This window comes from Pogona vitticeps, chromosome 2 (assembly GCF_051106095.1).
Source record: "Pogona vitticeps strain Pit_001003342236 chromosome 2, PviZW2.1, whole genome shotgun sequence".
Classification (NCBI taxonomy): domain Eukaryota; kingdom Metazoa; phylum Chordata; class Lepidosauria; order Squamata; family Agamidae; genus Pogona; species Pogona vitticeps.
In genome coordinates, this window is record NC_135784.1 from 143641389 (window position 1) to 143662774 (window position 21386).

The following is a 21386-nucleotide window of genomic DNA, read 5'->3' on the forward strand; positions in this document are numbered from 1 at the left end:
ACAGTGGACCCTTGACTTACAGACAGCTTGACTTACAGACTTTTTGAGTTACAGACTTCTCTGGCTGCAAAATTTAGGTTTGACTTGCAGACTGAGATTTGACTTGCAGACCAGAAAAAAACCAAAATGGAACAAAAACGGCCTGTTACGGGATTAATCGGTTTTCAATGCACTGTAGGTCAATGGAGACTTGACTTACAGACTTTTTGACTTGAGAACCGCCTTCCAATACGGATTAAGTTCTCAAGTCAAGACCCCACTGTACGTGAAACATTTTGCTCACAATTATGATGCTATCCTAAAGTTTTATTTCCGTAAACTACCCTGTATTGCTGTTTAAATGATGTGTAAGTTGAAATGGGGTATGAGACTGTAGCGTTCAGCCCTGCCCTCACCTGTCCGTCACAGCTGAGCAGTGGGAAAGCAGCCAATGAGGGGACAGAAGGTGGTGCTAAAGGGGGAGGAGCTGGGATATGAATGGGGGTGTGTGGAGTATGAGAGAGAGGGTTTTTTGAGTGATATGAGATTTGTGAGAGAGATTTAGTGAGTGTGGGCCTGTGAACCAAAAAGTCAGTGAGACAAGGGTTCTGTGTGTCAGTGAGTGAGAGATATTGATTATCAACCTGTGATTTACCTATTTTATTTTGTTAATCAAATAAACACGTTTTTAGTTTCAAAGTAACACTTGTCTCCTTAACTAATTGACACTAAACTGAAGTATTGGTGGCAGCAACTGAGTAAAAGAGTGAGCACCTCCTGGAGGCCTGAGATAATAGAGGCTTCAGCGTGCCCGTTACAGAGACATTATAGAGCAGCTACATGAACACACACTACTCTGTAGAAACTTATTCCCCAACAATCACTACATGGATCTCTTGTAGCGGTTACAGCTGAAGAACAATATACACCATATAATCTGCTAAGCAAAGCTCTTAGTGATGCAAAAGTAGGTCAGTTTTAGGTTGTAAATCCAAGGCAGAGGTTACTTTATCAGTGAGCCTTGTTAGCTGCACTGAGAACCTTTCTAGTTGCTTTAAATAAATAAATGTTCAATTCTCCTTCCAATTGCCTCTTAGTTACATACTGGGAGCAGGGGACATGTGTCAAGGCACCAGCAGGAGTAGTTCCCCAACAGAAACTAAAAGAACATTGGGGATTCTGGACTACTCTTGAATTGGCATGAAACTGTGGTGTGATGTAGTAGACAGAGTGGTGATAATGAGTCTGTGGGGTAAAGAAATAGTTGCACTGGGACTGAGACTTCCAGTCACATTAAAATTTTTATATCTGACCTATATATGTAGTATGGATGTTTTGTTCTTGTTGTCTTCTGTTGTTTTTGTTGTGTCATACTCTGTTTTTTATGTATGAATAATAATAAAATAGTTTTTTAAAAAAGATTTTTATACGTGATCCATTGATTTAAGCATTTTGTCAATTTTTTGTCTCTACAACAACTATAACATTCCTTTCTTTTCCTTTCTTTTCTCCATCTTCCTTTTCCTTTTTTTCCTTCTTTGCATCTGGCCAAAAAGCACTTTTTAATAGAAACCAGAATTACCTTTTTAAACTATAGTTCTTCAAACTACATGTATAGTTCCAAGCCACTGTTGGAAACCAACTTTTATTCGCAACAGATTGACTGAATTATGTTTAGGAAAAGGAATCCGTCAGTGTGCAAGAGAGAAAAGGAGGGAAAGTGTGGGCCTGCAGGCATTCTCAGTCTCCCAAATCATCCACAGCCATTCTCAACTTTTTTTTTGCCACAGCCATAAATACAATAAGAAAGAAATCCCTGAATCAGGATTATGTAAGTCACATAACAGACCTTATAAGGTGATAGTGTGTGAAAAATTGTTTCCAATCTGTGTGCCCCTTAAAATCTGCCTGCCCACCCCCTGGGGGTGGTGGTCATATAGTCCCTGTTAAGAATGGCTGCTTAGAACATCACAGACATTGTACTTAAACTGAGCTATGGATCTTACTAACCAGCCAAATGAACTTCAGTGTTTGATATTAATGACAAGGAACCTTAGAGAATAACAGATTTTATTTGACATATGCTTTTGTGGAATGCAAGACAGATGCTGAAGAAGCGGGCTATAAACACTAAAGCTTATGCTCAACAAGGCTTATGACTCTTCAAGATGCCACAAGATTCCTTTGTTTTGATCCAACACACTGACATGGCTAACCCCCTGGAAATCTTTGGTGTAAGTGCCCCTACCAATTTCCTAATTCTAAAAACCATAATCCTACTGGTGTCAGTAGCCCTAATAAATATGTTTGGGCTGATTTTGAAGCTTCCTCTGGGCAGACACAGTTACAGCTTCCATGTAAGCTCCAGTGTATGTGCTTTGACATGTCTGCAGATGCTTCCTGAGCTCTGATAAATGTCAGGACCTAATATCCCACAGCACAGAGGACCAGTCAGAGTGCATTATATCCATTGCCTCATAATCTTTGGAAGGATGCAATCCTTCAAGGAATTTAGAGGATTTTGGAGGATAATCTTGTTTCTTAGTAATGATATTCTTGTAGCCTTGTGGTGCAGTGGTTAAACTGCTGTACTGCAGCCGAAACTGTGTTCACAACCTGGAGTTCAATCCCAGGTATGACTCGGCCTTTTTTAGCCTTCTGAGGTTGGTAAAATGAGTACCTAGCTTGATTTGGGGGGTGGGGTGAGGACAATGCGTAGCCTGCAGAATTAACTTGTAAACCTCCCAGAGAGTGCTTGAAGGACTATGGGGTGGTATATAAGCAGCACGCTTTGCTTTGCTTTAGTGATTCATCTGCATACTCAGTTGACGATTTATATTCAAAGTATAAAACTTCTACAACAAGGAAAGTTTTACACAACACGTATCTTCACAACAGGACTGGATGCCCAAGTATTTCTGTTTTACAGATGAGGAGCTGAGACTAAGAACTCAGTCAGATGGGCATTTGTCTCACTGTTTGGTGTGTGGTGGGGATAGATTGTTTCACTCTTTTTTCCCAGCGATCAGACAACCCGATTGGTAAAATGAACCAATCCATCCCCAGAGCACCCCACCCACCCGCATGTTTTTAGGCCCTGTTAGGTACTTCCACTTTTTAAGGTGTGGTCACTCAAGCCTATGAGATCACTTGGAATGGACCGAAATTAAGCCTTACAGCTGGCAAAGCTGCCAAGGCTCCTTCTGTTAATTTTTGGTATTATGACTTAGTAAGCGAGCTATTTAAGGATATCAGCAAGTTGAACACTTTCCCTGCTTCTCTGTGGAGTGGCATAGAAAGAGAAATTAAATTTTTTCCTCTGCTAGATCATCACTGATGCACTGGATCACTTAGATTAAATTAAAATATTTTCTTGGCTTTGTCTGAAGTGCTGATTGAAGCTACAGCTGTGGTCAGTTTCTCAATCAGCCTGACACACAAGGCAAATTTTTTTAAAAAAATTAATGTAAGTAATTCAGTGCAGAGGAGAGGTGAAGTATTCAATTTGCTGGTGTCCTGAAATGAGTCATCTATTAAGCCTCTTCACAATACCAGAAAAACTCAGAAGATTGCTTGACTTCTGTAGCATTTACTGTAGCTGCAAGGATATTACTAAATAGTGTATTGCCCTTTCCCCCCCACAACTTCAAATGACCCTATTTAGACCACACCAGCTTATTTCAAAAGGGCCAGTGCAGTCATAGCCTCTATGGCTATAGCTGAGTAATATGAACCCCTATGTCCAACTTGGTATTCTCCAGGAACACCTGCAATTGTTCCACCACCACTCTGTCCATCAACTTGCCAGTGAATGGAATATTTGCCACATACCGGAAATTATTCAGATTGTCTGTTACTAGATTAACCTTTTCCAGAATGGGCCTACTGGTTGTTTCTCTTAAGCAGGAGGAAAAACCCGTTCCTGCAACAAAGTGTTGAAGATATGAAAGGCCCATTCCACAGTCGTTTCCTTGGCTGCTTTCAATAGCCAAGATGGACAAGGCTCGAGAGAGGAAGTGGTGGGTCTAGAACAGGCAAGCACCCTGTCAACCTCCTCAGGTATTATTGGCTGAAACTGATCCAATAAAACAGGACAAGGCAGCACTCTGGATATCTCAGCCTGACCTACTGAACAATTAAAGGGGTCCAGATCCCAATGGATAGCTTCAGTCTTTTGTTTCGACCTTTCTAATTATCTGTTAAATCATGTCTTAAACTTGCTAATTTATCTGTTATAGAAAGCCATAGTGTGAGAGAAAATACCGGTTTTGCTACATGAAATGCACTCTGTTGTGTGGCTTCAGCAGTATATAATCTGTAACTATTTAATGGATAGAGCAAAGCAAAACAACACTCGATTCTTTAAGCCAAAAAATGTGATTTCTCACATGATACAAGTATGACTGGAGATCTGTCTTGAAGCATTCCTTCTTTTCTACAGTGTACAATATCCATTGCTTTCTTGCTGCATGATCGGAAGATGTGGGGTAGCAGAATTTTCTCAAAGAAACCACATTCCGCCCTGGAAAATATGGCAACAAAACCTACCAAATTTTTCAATATTATATTGCAGGGGGTTAATTTCCAAGGCACCAGGATAGAAGAAGATGAAACTAGAGCTTTGCTACCAAAGGTAATTGCCAAATTTTGCATTGTGTGTAGTTTTTGTTCCCTGGGTTTGTTTCTGAGGGTTGGTTGTTCTTTTGTGATAAGTATTTGCATATGTTTTCTACTATGTTTGCTTTTCAGTAGCAGTTGTTATGTGTAATCAAGTCACTTTTGACTCATGGAAATCATATAAATTACTGAACTCTAAGACGTCCTGTCATTAACAGCCTTGCTGATATCTTGCAAACTCAAGGCTGCAACTTCCTTTTCTGAGTCAATCCAGCTAATGTTGAAGAAGTCTTCTCTCTTTTCCTGCTGCCTTCAACTTTTCCCAGCATTATTGTCTTATTCAATAGATCTTACAATGATGCACCTGATAGTGTCAGCTTAGTAATTTCCACTTCTATAGAAAGTTCAGGCTTCATTTGATCAAACAACTTTTTGCTTGTTTTTCTGGCAATTTGTGGTATCCATAAAGGTCTCCTCCAACACCACATTTCAAATTACTCAATTTTTGTCCTATCATCTTTCTTTACTGTCAAGCTTTCACATCTATACATAGTAATTGGGAATACCATAGAACAGATGATGTTCACCTTGGTCTCCAATGGTACTTCTTTATACTTTAGAAGCATTTGTTGTTCCTTCATCAGTACCTTTTCAAGTCACAGTTGTCTTCTGGTGGCTGCAGTCTCCATTTGGATTGATGATTGAACCAAGTTACACAAAATATTTAACAGTTGTGGAAAGATGTAGTATTTGTAAAAGAACTTGTAAAACAAATGAGCATTCAATGTGTATGCAATTTGTAAAAAATCCTATGGCCGTCATTGTACAAAAATATATACAGTGTTAGGCAATTCAGGTTATGCTTACTGAGGTAGTAAGAAAAATTCTAAAGAATTTCACTTGGAAATAGTTTCCACTGAGTTCAATAGCACTTTCCACCTCAAGTAAATGCTTAGAAGAACTGAGCTGTAGCCTATCAGCACTTAAAGACACTTCAGGCTAAGAGTTTATTTGTTTTGGCTGCAAGTTGGTTTGTTTAGAACTTGCTACAACAAGATTGGGTCCCTTCTGACATTTTTGTCCTTTAGGGCAGTGGTCCCCAACCTTGGGCCTCCAGATGTTCTTGGACTACAACTCCCAGAAGCCTTCACCACCACCTCTGCTGGCCAGGATTTCTGGGAGTTGAAGTCCAAGAACATCTGGAGGCCCAAGGTTGGGGACCACTGCTTTAGGGACTCACTAGATGAGATGCTGATGGTGTATGTGGAAACAGGGTACAGTTAGGAGGTAAAGACTGTTTGTTCTAACATGAACTTCCCCTAATCCGCATTGACAAATTAGTTTGCTTTTGTTTTGTATTTGGACAATTGGGAGACAGCACAGTTTCTTCTGCATGTTTGATACTTCAGGCATGTAGCACTGAAAGATTGGCTGACCTACAGGGATAACAGTTATAAGAGGAAGAAAGATACATTAGCCTTAATGTGTGATCTGGTCTCTAATGTTTGAGGACACTTTCCATGTTTCCCTGAAAATAAGACAGGGTCTTATATTAACTTTTGCTCCAAAATGCATTAGGGCTTATTTTCAGGGGATGTTTTATTTGTTTTCATGTACAACAATCCACATTTATTCAAAGATAGTCATGTCATCTTCTTCTGGTTGCTGCACAATGGTGGAGGGCGGGGTTTCATTTAGCTGGAGCTTATTTTTGGGATAGGGCTTATATTACGAGCATCCTGAAAAATCATACTAGGGCTTATTTTCAGGTTAGGTCTTATTTTCGGTGAAACAGGGTTTTAACATTTGGTATTTATGGTTTCACTTTATTCTCTGCATCTGATGCTCAGTCTACATTTTCTTGGTTCTTTCCTTTGCTGATTAGACAGACAAACTGGATGTATTTTGTCCTTCAAATGCACAAGACTCTCTTCTGAATCCTAGCAGAGAAGAAACTGGCTGTACCAAGAAGCAGGCAGGACAAAGGCAGCTCCATCTGTCTTCCCGTCAGCCTCTGGAGCCATTTACTCAGTGTGTTAAATACTTAAGCCTTGTTTGGAACCTTGCGTTCTCCGTTGCAGGACTGCTCATTTTGGCCATAGGGATTTGGGGTCTCTCTGACAAGGAATCACTGACAACTGAGCGGATAACTTATTTGGGCAGTGACCCAATGCTCTTCTTTGTGCTGGCAGGCCTTGCAGCCAGCACTTTGTCACTGGTGGGCTGCTCAGGAGCCCTTATTGAAAACACCTGCCTCTTGAAGCTTTTTACTGGAGGAATCATCATCTTTGTGATCCTGGAAGTTCTGGGTGGAATAGTTCTTTTTTCTCTTAGACACCAGATCAAGGCATCATTGCAAAATTCGCTCACGGTGGCAGTGCTACGGTATCAAGATGACCTAGATCTCCAATTTATTATGGATGAAATTCAGACAGGCCTGCAGTGCTGTGGAGTGGAGTCTTACCTAGACTGGAAAACAAATGTGTAAGTACAAACCAACTTGGAGTTTATATATAACAACCTCCAATATAGATGATAACTAAAAAGTGTGAGAAAACCCAGATACAGTGGAACATCCATTGCAAATGTTTCTGGAATGATGTTGTTTAAAAATCTGATACTTCAAATCCTCAGCACTCTAATACTGTCCAGCCCAGCTCATCAGATATACCACCCATTATCAACTCTTTATAATCCCTTGATATGAGAAAAAATGTTTCCCAGGGTGGCTTTGGTGCCTTGATCCTGGAGGAGTCTGTGGCTCAGAGCATCATCTATCTTGGAGGAGGTCAGGAAATGCATAGGAGCCGTTTTAAGCCATTTATATTGAGACGTGTCTTTGACTGGTATAGCTAACTTGTTCTCTCCATTGACCTGAACATGTCACTGATGCACAGCTTAAATCTTCAGTACCATTTCTCTGGTCTCACATTCAAAACACTGGAGTTTGTGCCTGCAAAGACTCAAGTATACATCTACTGTGCACCCAGCTCCAGAAATGGACATGTGGGTTTCCTTTTCCATGCAGAGATCCTGATCCACTCAAGGGATTCTTGTTCAAATTAGCTTCTGCACTTTAGGATGCCACTCTTTTAAGTAAGGGTCCCCCATGTATATGTGTAGGGAAGCAAGCAAACAAGCAGTTATGGAAGAACCCTAACAATCAGACAGCCAGGATCTCAGTGCTGCCTTGGCAACTGAAATGAATGTTCCTGTTGTTAACTTGCAGGTACTTTAACTGCAGTTCTCCTGGTGTGCAAGCTTGTGGTGTTCCCGCTTCCTGCTGCCTGGATCCACTGGAAAATGGCACTGTACCGAATTCCCAGTGTGGCTTTGGTGCCTTGGTCCTGGAGGAGTTTGTGGCTCAGAGCGTCATCTATCTTGGAGGTTGTGTTCCCCAGCTGACCAGATGGCTTAATAATCATGCAGGGACAATTGCCTTCTATTCTGTACTTCTTATTGTGATTGAAATAGTGAGCTTATTGTTGGCCACGAAACTCCTGGCAGGCATTGCTTTTGCCACCACTGAGCGTGACAGTCGGAGGGATGGGAAGTTATTACTCTATGAACACCAAAGCCATGGGGGATTTTATTCATGATTTTCTAAGGGCCGTAGGTGCAGAATGTTGTGGAATCCCATTGTTCTTATTAAAGTTAATTTCCAAGAGTAGGCGGTGTGTTTTATATGGAAGACCAAGAGCTTTTTTACACTGGAGTTCCTGTTGCATGTGCCCTTCTTGTTTCACTGTCTTTGGATGGTGGCAATTCCCTTCTTCTTGTCAGCTGTATCTTATTCCATCACTGATACCCTTTCATTTTATGAACTCTCCCTCAATACTAATCACTGCAAGAAATGGGAGACATATTGCATAGCTGCTTGTCAGGATCTGGCCTTCAAAAGGTCTGTATACTGGGATGGGCAGAATAGACTCTTAGGCCATTTTTGCAGACACCCCCCCCCCCAATCTCCATAACCCCACCCCCACAACACAGACAGACACACAAACACATGCACACACTCAACTTTGATGGGAGGGATGTTTTTTTTTTTCTATCCAGGAATAGAAAGTTGTGGTTTTGTTGTTTTTGCACTGGGGTGCCACAATGTTCCCCAGCCAATATCTCTCCTCACACTAAAAAAATAAAAAGTAGATGTAGACAGTGTCCGTTCCTTTTATTTTTTTCTCTCAATTTTTGGCAATTTCTGGCCATGAAACATCATCCCTTGTGGAGATGAAGATTTGACCTTCAGCTGCACCGAAGTTGCCCACCCTCACTCTGCACCCAGACTGCTCCTGTACAATTCTGCAGATGATTGCTTCTGGTGTTTTCTCAAAGCCACTTTCGAGCATGCAAGCAAATTCTGTCCCTTTCAAGAAAGGATATAATTTGTGAAGAATCTGTGAAGACACAGTGGGTCTCTGAGGCATTCCCTTTCCTCCACTTCCCAAAATTAGTATTCTAATTTATTTTTCTTGGCTACGGTGGCAAGTTTATGGAACATGATCCTTAAAGGAATTCTACCCTCACTCCAATCTTTGCTTATTACATACATATTTGTTACAGTACATTTTGTGGTGGCCTTTAACTGGTTAGAGAGTATATTTTATAAGGACTTGTTGAGGCATACTTTTGATTTTACTGCCATGTTGACTTAGAACAGAGACACTGACAGTGCCCAATTCTAATACTTCTGCGTATGCTCACTTGCTCTCTTTTGGCATAGCTGCCATTCCTTGTCACTAAGTTCTAATGGTGAGTTGTGTTTTATTTTTGTACAGTACAATTCTTTGACTATTGAGGACCAAGGTTCATGAGAACAAAAAGTATATTGCTGGCACTTTGATCCTGAGGGGTGAACCAGTCTTGTACTCTGCCTTCCTCACTTTTGATAAGTGTTTTTCCCCCTTTTTTGCTTTACATTAGTTATACATTATAGCAGTAAACTCTTCTTCCTAAGCCTGCTTGGCTCCATATACTCCAATCGGCAGCTCTTGACCCACAGTACTAAAGGCTTCCCTCTTGATAGGACATGTAGTCTTTGTGTCTGCATGTTGTATTTTTGAGAGGTGTCACCAAAGAACTGCATCTGCTCCCATTGTGCCCCAGAGCTGGTTGCTCTTCTGAAGAAAATTGCTTAGAAAATACTTTATATTGAAAGCTGAGGAGAAAATTGCATTGTTATGGAAAGTAACAGAGCTTTTTTTTATTCTGTCCTAAAAACAAACAGGGGAAGGAAGGAAAAGACCATTGATGTTCATGTAGGCAAGTGGCATTCCAGTCCCAAAGGGAGAGAGAAGTTAGGTTGCACTCTGAGAGTTCATATACTATATCCCTATTTCCTTTCCTTTCTCCCTTTTCCCTTGCTACAGGCAGTACAGTCATTGGAATACAGCCTGAATTCAAATTCACTAGCAAGGAAGATGTGAAAGAGGACAAGGAAGATGTAATCTGAGAGTACAAAAATGCATCATTTCTCCTCCTGGCCTATCTCAAGCACTGGGCATGAGAAGGAGCACCACATCAGACCGCTAATGGAGGTGACCTGGGATTTATCAGTGAATCCCAGTTCATGCTGACAAATTTGAGGAAAGGGGAGAAGTATCTATGCTGTGATCCTAAACTCTCTCATCTGGGAGCAAATCCCATTGAACTCATAAAAATAATTTCTGATTTTGCCAGCAATTTCTTTAGCAGCTTAAATTTTATTGGGTGTTGTTGCTGCTTTTAACTCCTACCCCAGAGCCATAGTAAATTCCAAGATTAAGTTACTCCCACTTCTTTGTTTTATATTAACAATTTTTTTAGCTCAGTTTCCCCTGTCTAACTAGCCTCTTATGATCCAAGACACAGATAAGATGGAAGGTGTTATGGTAAAATGGGGAAGCTATAGTACATATATACAGATGCAATTTCTTGGACTTACAGGTGACCTTTTGCACATGAAGTGTTGCAGGGGAGTTAATCGCAAGAACTGAAACATAAAGGCAATGTTCATTTGTTTTTTTTATTTTATTTTTCTCATTGCTAGAAGCCAAGAAATTATTACTGCTGGGATGGCTGATTTGCAGGTCAGAACTAGGGACACAGATAAAATAAAGACAAAAGAAGCTGTTAACCACTACTGAAAGAAATGTATATGTATGCAGCTTCATTCCTAGTTCCTTTGTGTTTAGATGATGCCATATTGTGCCAGCTCATGGAGTTCCAGGTGGCTGAAAGCTTCCCAGGGGCAGATCACAGTGATATCTGAAAGAGAATAAAGACTAGCATCAAAGCAATCCACATATGGTCATTGCACAGAGGCTGAGCTGGAATCTATCCCAAAGCCTATTATGACAACTGGGAGAGCAAACGATTGTGTGAGACCATAATCTTAAATGAAGTTATTTCTAAGTAAGCAATTGTGATGGCTTGCACTGGTATTACGGAGAGAGACTACCAATGCATATTCTGGCACCAGAGTGGCATTTTGTCACAGCCATACAAAAAGGAAGGAGACAAAGATGAAATAGGGGAAATGGCACTAACCAAGGGAACAAGCCCATTTGAGGAAAGACAAGCTGCAGTAGGAGGTAAGCTTTGTGCCCATCACTGAAAGCACCTGAGGACACTTTCCACTGACATGGATCTACTTGTCAAACATCTAGTTTTGCAAAATAGCTTAGGTGTTGTACTTATAGATCAGTTATTATATCAACAATAAGGAGTATAATCATTTTCACCACGTACATGATTAAACTATATAGTAACATCCTAGGGTGTTGGGTTGTTGATTCAGTATTGGCTGTCTGGTTTAGACACTGTGTTATGTGAGAAATTGGTGTGCATTGTTTGTGGTTAACTTCAACCATAAGCTCTGATGACTGAGAAAAGGTGGGTGATGTAGCAGGGACATCTTTGGGGAGACTTGCGCTGACTTCCTGTTATAGGCTGCTTGCTGGGCTACCCCAAACTCCACACCCACACATACATTCAGAATGATTAAAACCAAATGGTGACCCCCTTAGGCGAAAGAGTCCCGGTGCAAATGGAGTGCTAAAGGGAAGAAAAGCTCCATGTTTCCCATGAAAGCAATGTGAGTGCAGGAGTCTTTTGCTAAGCTTGCCATTCTCATGATTTTGCCAGCAAGAGTGAAAGTATAACTAAGGGCTTGATCATACCTGCCAAAAGAACCCCAGTTATATTGATTCTTTCCATACCTCCATTCTATTGATACATTTATATTTGTGGTCATGTAGTATATATACTGGCAGGAACATTCCCATGGCTTTTAATATTACCCATTCATTTCTTCCCGTTTGAAACGTTATTGCCAGCGACACTGTAGAATCGATTTATTTTCTCTGATGTTTCCTGAGGCAGTGCTGCGCCTTTTATTTCTTAAAAACACCCCTAACTGATACATCAACATGACCGAAAGGGATTCCCGTTCAGGAACGTTTGATCTGTGATGCCTGCGACTCTGGAAGTAATGCATTGCCCACCATGGCCCCATCCCCCGCCTGTACACCTGTGCTGCTTGGCTGAAAGTCAGCTGAGGCACCAAGCAGTAAACAAGATAAATAGCACACGGAAGTCAATCCGCGCCAAGCTTGCCCAATCAAACAATAGACCATGGTATATTGGCGTGATGCTATACCAGCCGTGGGGGGGGGGAATAATAATCACAGGGCCAGCAGTGTGGCAATAATGGCGGCCACCTTCCCTGGGGAGCCATGGGAAAATAATCGATTGGAATGTGTTAACATATATGACATATTGGTAAGGAATGTGTCAATACAATGTTGGCACAAAATGAAACAAGCCTCCTGTTGAGGCAGAAATAAACCATTCTGAAATGATCTAAAAAACAGTCAAAGAGGTATAACTGGGATTCTTTTGGCGGATATGATCAGGACCAAAGAAAAGCCAGTAAAACTCAGCAGACTCCTTCCTATTCTGCATACAGCTGGAGCAATTGTTTCCCTGTTAACTGAAGCATATTCTGAGACCAGTGTATCCTAGAATGTGATAAACAGCCAATTCAAGCATGGCTACGCCCACCGTTAAAGCAATCAAGACATGGTTGAGGCTGAAATTCCTTTGGACAGCTGCAACTGAGATCGAACATTCGCAGGACTGAAAATGGAGGAAAGTATCCAGGGAGTCTGCGGTCCTTTGAAATGGAAAAGCCACTGAGAGGAATGCTTTGAATCAGGAAGACAGAGTTTGGGCCTCCTGCTAGAGGTCCAGAAGATCTATAACAGCTGGATAAGGCTATATAGACAGAGCTGGGTGAGGGAAACTGCAAGGAGCCTGCTCATACTAAAACTTACCCTAGCAGATCTTTAGGTCATGTGATAAATACATACCTCTGATAAAAATATATAAATCATATTTCATCATACCTGTTCCCAAGCCTTCCATGCCAGGGATGTCATCACCAAATCTGCATAGGGAGAGATAAAAGAACGTGCATTCTACTAAGTGTTTGGTTTCTATTGCCCAACTTGGAGTCACCACTCCAACTATGGAAATATAACATCTAATGGAGCTCTGTGTGGATGATACAAAGGATTTTTTTTTCCTGCTCAAGTGCTTATGTTTTAGGACAGCCATTGGTTATAATCTTCATTCATGATACAGGAGGCTTAGCAGGCTTGAGCAGGATGTCTGGCAGTCCCCCTCCCATGTGGTGGAGTGTCATCTGAATACTGGCAGATCCCTCCTCCCCAACACCATCTTAAAGCTGTGGTCATCTCCTCTTCTCTCCCCTCCCTACTTCTTGAAACATCCTGAATGCGTCTTGAAAGCTACATAGTCAAGGGGCTGGCCTAGCAAAGGCATTGTCTTCACATGAATTACTGATAGGTTTGTTTGTGGGTTGCTTTGTTTGTTTTTTGTAAGTTACCTCAGCCTCCTTGAGGGTACTGCCTAAACAGAAAGCCAGTAGATTTGCATGGTTGCTGTGGTGGCTAAGCAACATGAGTTGCGTTTGTTGTTGTTAGAGACACTGTTATAGAGCTTCAGAATGGATGATATGCTCAGTCTAGAGTCAGCTTTTTCTCCGCCCTGCCCCCTCCATCCCAATCCCTCTCCATGAATGGTTTATTTAATTATATAGCTGTAAAGGCAAGACAAAAATAAGAGGAAAACAGAATATATCAAAGTGTTTTGAGTTGGATTTTTAAACAATGTGCATGGTGAGAATTTGTATTGGCATAGATCGAAGCAGAAATGAAAACTGAGATTATTCCTGGGACTGGCAAACTTCGTGCTTTTCCTACTTGACCCAAGCAACATAGCACGCCATAATGCTGCATTCACATTGATTTCTGCCTGCTGCAGTGCCAGTCTAGAAGATCAATGGATATGAGAGTGCATTCCATGCAGGCTGATAGAAAGCCTGCTTTATATACTTAATGAGTTTCTGAGGCCAGTCCCACCTGGACATTCTAGCCATTAGAATGGCACCTTTGGCATTCAGAGCCTCTGCTCTTTTACTGAACTATGGATTTTCCTGCTACTGTTATTTCTCTAGATGTAGGTGCTTGTCAGACAGTACACCTATGTAACACATTCCGTGTAGACAAGAGCTCCATACAGATGACTATGCTTAGAGTAAGTAAACACATGAAAGAGTGAGGAGCTTTATCCCTGTCTTACTTCACTGGCACCCGCCTAGTGCAAGGCGTGACAGTCAAGCGGAGATCCCCTGCTGTTGCCACATGGCTCTAAGCCTCGAAGAGCCTAAAGGTATTCTTACACTATGAGTTTTCCTGGGATAAACTGGTGTAATGCGTGCCACATCCCACATTAATGTTCCATTCTGAGGCTTTGTTGTAGGAAATTGAGTTCCAAATTGAGAACAAATGAACTTTTTCCTGATGTTGGAAGTGACATCATGAGAAAAGTGTTGTAGTTCGCACATGAGGAAATCCACGTCTTGTGAGGGATCCAAGCTGCTGCTCGTAAAGGAAGCTTCCTCAGCTAGCAAATCTGTTGGCAATGGCAAATATTACAAACAGTAAGATGGAACCTTTCCACGCCCAGAGACTGACTCATGTGTAAGCACCTCGGCTTGCTGCTTCACATAACTAGCTGGATGCTAACTCATGAGAAAAAGTGTTCGTTGAGAGCACAAATTTGATCACATTACTGTATCTTTTCTTCTCCTAGAAAGAAGAACTTCATGTCATAAATAACAATTCACGTTCAGAATAACAGGCACAAAAAAGACACAAGACTCAGGCCCATAGGACACAACCCTACATAAAATTTGCATATATTAATTTCTATTATATATGCAAATTTCAAAATAATTATTCAGATGTATTAAACTTTTATAGAAGGCACAGCCGATTAATATCTCAGCCCAAAATGTCTCAACTAAAACATCATTCTATTAATTATCTCTACACTTCTGATGAGCCAAAATCAGTAATTCCTCTTCAGTTAGAATTAATTAGCAATGGTATAGGGGCAAATTAAGGGGAAAACTGAGACAGTGGCATGTTGTATTTTTCATTAGCCCTTTCACATGTGGCTGCTTACACTCCTGAAAATGACAAGGACTGTTGCCAGCTTTCAGAGTGCCAGCTGGAGTCCCTGGGAAGTGCTGTGCTGTTCTGGTCTCCCAGTGGGAAGACAAATCTCAAGTTGTGCAGCAAGGTGGGTTATCCATCTCCCCCCCCCACACACACTCCTAATTCCAGGGCTCACTGGCTCAGCACAGAAGCGTTTGTCCATGTGTTGCACTTCTGTAACACCGGCATACTCTAGACTCTAGAGTCTAGAGCATGAAGAGGGAATAGTGGAGAGGGCTAGTAAGTCCAGGCACCTGGGCCCATCATGCCACTTGGAACAAGGCAGGGAGTATCACAAAGCTCATTGCATGTTGTGTTGTACAAGCTGTGGTAGTAGAAACATGAGGCTGGGAGCAGGGGAGTCAGTCATCTGTCAGTGAACTTCCCACAAATCCCAGCAGGAACATAGGGCCCGGTAAAATTTCTGCAACAGGGGAAGGTGGAGAAGGATCAGAGTGGGCTTCTGCCTCCTCTAACGCTAGCCTTGCTGTAAGGACTCAGATTTGGTGTGAAAGCCACTCCTGGATTGATAGGGATGTTGGCCATAGCAGTAGGGATTTTAAAAGCCTGTGGCTATGGAATCCACCTTCTCCTTCTCTCCCCCCCAAAAAAACAACAACATATCATTGCTCACCCTTGGATACCCTTCTTTGGTGGTTTGCTCTTGAACTGCCTGGTCTGTCTCTGCTTGAATTTCGGGGGTCCTTTCCTGGGAGTGACAGGCCCTCCGGTCACCTTGGTCGCTGATGTTATCTCCAGCTTGGGAGGTTCAAGACTCATTGTTGCAATGAAGAAATGCCACCAGAAGGAATTGCTGATTCTTGCAGATTGATCTATTATGATGAAAGGAAGACACAAAAAGGAATTAGAGCAGAGGTCTCAAATGGGATGAAAAGTCCTCCAATCGCATGTCCCCTGTGGGAACCGTTTAATGATTTAATGAGATTGCTAGAATAAAACAACATTCAAGACTGGGAAAAGGCATATCTTTGATTCCAGGATGGAGTTTTTTCTTTTTAACATAGCACTTGCTGCCAAACTTACACATAAATTTTAATCACTCAGGGCTCTCACACCATGACAGGCAGAGTAGCCACCTTTATTGGCGGAAGCTGGGTAGGGGGCACAAAGCACTGAGAAAATTGTTTGCCATATACCCTTGCTCTTCACCCCTAATCTAATCCATTGCCCTCATCTGAAGGATGCTGTCCTGCCACAAATATCTGTGAAAGAATCAACTGCCAGTCCAATTTCTTTGCATGGAACATGGTGGTGGTGGTGGTGAGATGGGCCATCTTATTCCTTTACTGAAGGTACCAGAATGTCTGTGAATGATGATGAACAATAAAAATAAATGAGAGGGCCGACATGCATCACATGGTGGAGAAAATGGCCCATTGCCCATAAGCTCACATGCAAGCACACACATAATGGGAAACGAATCACTGACTTTGCTTTGGTGTAGTTTGTCCCAGCAAATCCAGGATCCTGTTGGCAAATCCACCATCTGTTACCAGATGCCCTCCATGGAACAGTGGGATAAATGGACCACTGGTCTGATCCACATTTCTTATTTGCATTTTCAAATCCTTCAACAAATGCTAATCTGATTATATCCTTCCATGTCCCCACCCCAACCTTTACCCTGTAAATACTTCTATTAATATTGGTACTTGGTTACAGGATTATCATCGGAGAAATATTTTTGCTTTAGTTCATCAGTTATTACTAGATCCCTCTGAAAACTGCTGCATCTCCCCTTCTGATAGGATCAGTTGTGATACTTCGAGCCTCTACAATGGTCAGTCTTCAGCTAGAATTGTGTAGACTTAGGAGTTATACCCCCACAGATGTCCTGGCAACAGAGGTAAGAAGACTTTGCCACTACAACTGCTCCTTCTAAGAACTCTTTCCTTGTGGCTCTTAAAAACTCACACCGTTCTAAGAATCATAATTCCAATCTATGTCATCTGTGCTAATCAAATACATTCTCAAATTAAAATTAGTAGTGGTGGTGGTGGGGGTGTCAATCCCATTTACTTCAGTGCTTGGGAATCCATCAATATCACTCTTCTTTGCCATAGTGTTACAAAAAAATGTACAGTCTTTGTAACTGAAGCCTTGCAGGCTTTCTTACTTGGCAGTCCTGTTGGCTTGAGCTGGATGAGTCCCATATACATATGCATAACATTGCAGGATCTACTTCATGGAACCTTCATAGCAATCCTATGGGAAAGGCTGGGTGGCAAGATTGTGGCTTGTCCAAAGGTAGCCAGCAACATTACACAGCTGAGCAAGAATTTGCACCAACCCAATACATCGGCCATTGCACCACCAAGTCTCCCTTAGAAAGGGATATAAAGCGTGCTGCATCTATACCACCCCACAGGCTTAAAGCACTCTCTGGGCAGTTTACAATATATTTATACTGGCTACCCATTGCCACCCCCCGGTACTCAGTTTACCAACCTCAGGAGGACGGAAGCCTGAGACAGCCTTGAACCAGCTACCTGGGCCTAGGCTTGAACTCAAGTTGTGAGCAGAGTCTTCACTGTGGGATTGCAGTTCATCCACTGCGCCATGAGGTTCCGTCTAGGAACACACCTCCATCGGACCAAGAAGAAAGTACAGTATATGTAGAATAAACTGGTGACGGTAAGTCAAATAAAAACATAAGGAAGCTGTTACTTACCAGATAGAGATTATGTACTAGTTTCAAAGACAGGAACTGGAGACAACACAAGCTTTAACAGTGGCCAGTTTTGTCTAGCTCTTGTTTCCAGAAGATCTGAAGGCATCAAAGTGGTTGCTAGATTTATTGTGCCCTTCATAATAGGATTACGACTCTTGTTTTTAATCCGGTGTCATCCTCAGTGATGAGTGCATTATTAATGATCCGTATGATAAAGAAAGGGAAAGGTCTCTGAGGCACAAGCATGGGGGAAAATATTTCAAGCAACATTGTTCCAATAGGATAAATATCCGCCTGCGTTGTCTCCAGAACTGTTAGAGAACTTCCATAGCACAATGCCACAGCGTGCATTTTATGAAATTCTATGGGACTTAGGGCTCCACCGCTGTTATGCCAACAGCAGAGGAACAAGCCTTTTAGGCAAAAAAGAGAGGCGCGTTTCAGCCTTCCAGGACATAATGACTGACTTTAAGATTCTCAAACAAATTAACTTCAAAAGTCAACTGCAACATACAAAGACTGAATTAGGGTTTATTCCAAAATTCAGATTTGTATCAGAAGATTTTTATTACATTGCATGTGTTAATTTGCTTACCAAAGCCTGAGTGTCTGTGCTATCCTTGTGAATGGCCACTGTTAACGTGCCTGTCACAGTATGGACTTTTTGCATTTCATTTGCCTCCAACTTCATTACTTCTGATGCCCATCACTATTTGCATATATGCCTGACAACTTCCTGGATTAGATGAATAGATTTAAGTCTATGAAAGGTCACACTGTAGTCAACTTGTGAACCTTTAAAGAGGCAGAAAATGCTTAGATGTATTATTCCATTGCATATAATGCTACAAAAGTTGTGTTTTTCTCTGCCAGGGATAGGCAAACCAAGTGCAACCCATGTTGTTGTATTGCAACCTCTAGCCTTCCTTCCTGTGGTCTGGGGCTGATGGGAGCTGTAATTTGATGAGCTCCACTCTGCCCAACCTAGTCTATGCCTTCTCTGTATATACATCTGTGGCTTCACTTTCAACATAATCATCTCAGTTTGGGCAAAAACAGCCACAGGAATGGCATGGCCCATTGTAAGGGAAGCAGAGGCAGCATAAATAATCCAAACTGTCAGAAATCTATGGAGCAAGCAAGGAGCTGCCTAGAAAGGCCTGCAATAAATACTGTACTTCCTGGGATGATGGTTTATGACAACAGGTAGGACTTCTTGAAGAAGAGTGTAAAATAACATATGTGCTTCTTCTCTTTAATTATTAGCTGTTTATCACTCTTTTTGGTTTTGTCATTTCTACTTTAGTATCCTAGATTTATGCTACTGCATGCATTGATTAGATGAAACACAAAATGAAACTGAACCGCCCCCCTTCATTTAACATTGAAGTAGCAGAGCTTAATCCTATTTGCTGAAGTCTAGTGAGCAGTAATTAGTAGAAGATTCACAGTTCCATAAAAAGTGACCTCTGTGATTAGACTGTCTAAGGACTGTTGTAGTAAGGGATTGCAATGGCTATAGTTTTAGCAGCCAGGTAGAGGACAAGGATGATCATTTACTGTTTTAGAAGAGAGCGAACAAAATGCAATGTTTTCTATACATTCTCTGCTAAATTGTGAAATGGGTTCCATTGAGCTTGCAGCTGAGAAAAAGTTAATTAGTTGTTCATTAGCTACCCTGACCTGGATGAATTTACAGGTAAATGGAATTTTCCTTCCTTGGTGGTTGCCAATGCTGCTTCTGTTCTTTTAGCAGCCACCTAAAGGGAAGGCATGAACTGATGAGAGGTTACTGTCCTTTGGGTGAAAATCTCAAACAGCTGATTTCAACATATCATATTGCCACTTAAGCAGGGTTGGAAACTGCAGCCTCTAGGTGTAGTTAACCTGCAACTCAGAGCTGTCATAATCACAACCCTTTACAAAAGGACTCTGCTAGCCACAGTTGATGGAAGTTGCAACTCAGCAGGATCCAGGGCCGGCGGGGTGGGGGGAGGCACATGTTCCCTGCCCTGTTCCAAATAAAAAACTCTCTAAACCACTTCCCCCCCTGGTTACAGTAGGTGGCAATCAGGAAGTAACATAATGTCACTTAGGACGCTATGGGCTCTTTATCCTACCTTTCCCACGTTCTTCCCTATCTTCAATATTTTGGATTGCAATTGCAGTACCTACAAGTAACTCCTCAGTTGTGTTGGCACACACTTCTGGCAACAGCCAACACACTAGCAGGCACCTCCTCAATCTCTCACACACAACAGCCATTGCAATAATTGACTTATTGACACTGTAGCTTTCTCATGCATAGCTCCTTCTGATGACAGAGTGTTACTTTTGCTGCTTATTCTCCTTCTGCTACAGACGTTAGTAGGAGCCTTTCACTTCTACGAGGAAAAAGTGGGTGGCACAGTGTCTGGCACTGCTGAAATTAGAACAAAATCTGAATCAAACCACCCTAGTTTTCTGGTAAATGCTGCTCCTTTATGGAGAAAGCAAGGAACAAGTCCTGTAGCTCATCCCTGATACATATTATAAGGACACCATAAACATTACTATAACAATGTATGCAAAAAGCTTTACTAACAGCACTATACAAATACCACCATCATACTGACTAGTTTTTGTTCTAAATCCTCTCCTTGTCCCATTAAATCTCTGCACATATCTCATCCTCCTCTAATACTTGAAAAGTATTGTCAGGCCTCTTTGAAAAATCAGTTATAGAGAGCAACCTGTATCAGTGTGGTATCATTGCTTGTTTTATTATAAATAACATGCAGAATGGAGGAAACACAGTTCAAAAACAGATAAACATTTTGATTGTTAAGTTCCTTAGGGAACTTACAAAACAATGTAGTACAATGGCTCAGTCTGGGAACTTACAAAACAATGTAGTACAATGGCTCAGTCTGGTGAAACCCACATTCAGATCCTTGTTTAGATAAGAAGCTCAGCATCTGGAGGATGATCTGTTGTCCATATCTGAGCTAAATGAATCATGGAGCTAACCTACAAGCTTACTCTTGAGATAAAAGTCTGCAGAGCTAGTCAGTGAAATAGATTCCAAAATAACTCTGAACTGCAGCACAAAAATATTCTTTCAGTCCTCCAGGTACATTAACTCCCAGAAGTCTCAGTCAGCATGGCCAATGGCTGGGGATTCTGGGAAGTGAAGTGCAAAAGTCTGGAGGATGGCAGATTGAGAGGCCATGGAACTTCCTTCTTGATATATCAAGATGTGCTTGGGCATGGGCACACATACCCCTTAGCCCTATCATCATATTTTGGCTACCTTATAGAAACAAACTGGCATCTAAGGGGTTGTTTATTGCTGCAGAAATCTTTGCATCAGATGTCTGACAGCACCCAGTACAGCCACTTTGCAAATGATATAGGCAAGTTTGGGTCTGATACTGCCAGGACGGTAGATTTCTTAGGAATCTCATTGACAATAACCTGAGTTTTACTGGAAAAAAGTCAGGATATAAATGTAACAAACATGTCACACAGGAAGTGTGTTGGCTTCCATA

At 41.6% G+C, this 21386-nt stretch overlaps 2 protein-coding genes across 2 annotated transcripts; one reads left to right on the top strand and one right to left on the bottom strand.

Annotated features, from left to right (window-relative positions):
- Positions 1-11: 11 nt before the first annotated feature.
- Positions 12-11865, top strand: TSPAN10 (tetraspanin 10). Its single transcript, XM_072988895.2, has 3 exons — positions 12-4612; positions 6482-7080; positions 7826-11865. The coding sequence occupies exons 1-3, from the start codon at positions 4460-4462 to the stop codon at positions 8193-8195; spliced, it is 1122 nt and encodes a 373-aa protein (XP_072844996.2). The 5' UTR covers positions 12-4459; the 3' UTR covers positions 8196-11865.
- PDE6G (phosphodiesterase 6G) lies at positions 9495-17962 on the bottom strand. Its single transcript, XM_020813287.3, has 4 exons — positions 17857-17962; positions 15799-15997; positions 12987-13027; positions 9495-10845 (listed from the first exon to the last, which is right to left on the bottom strand). The coding sequence occupies exons 2-4, from the start codon at positions 15942-15944 to the stop codon at positions 10769-10771; spliced, it is 264 nt and encodes an 87-aa protein (XP_020668946.1). The 5' UTR covers positions 15945-15997; positions 17857-17962; the 3' UTR covers positions 9495-10768.
- Between the last annotated feature and the right edge of the window lie 3424 nt (positions 17963-21386).

Excerpts from the sequence above, each read along its gene's own strand:
- TSPAN10 (XM_072988895.2), top strand. The coding sequence starts at position 4,460 with ATGTGGGGTAGCAGAATTTTCTCAAAGAAACCACATTCCGCCCTGGAA. Across the intron at positions 4,613-6,481 it reads CTAGAGCTTTGCTACCAAAG|ACAGACAAACTGGATGTATT; the intron begins GTAATTGCCAAA and ends TTTGCTGATTAG. Across the intron at positions 7,081-7,825 it reads CTAGACTGGAAAACAAATGT|GTACTTTAACTGCAGTTCTC; the intron begins GTAAGTACAAAC and ends GTTAACTTGCAG.
- PDE6G (XM_020813287.3), bottom strand. The coding sequence starts at position 15,944 with ATGAGTCTTGAACCTCCCAAGCTGGAGATAACATCAGCGACCAAGGTG. Across the intron at positions 13,028-15,798 it reads CCAAAGAAGGGTATCCAAGG|ATTTGGTGATGACATCCCTG; the intron begins GTGAGCAATGAT and ends CTCCCTATGCAG. Across the intron at positions 10,846-12,986 it reads CATGGAAGGCTTGGGAACAG|ATATCACTGTGATCTGCCCC; the intron begins GTATGATGAAAT and ends ATTCTCTTTCAG.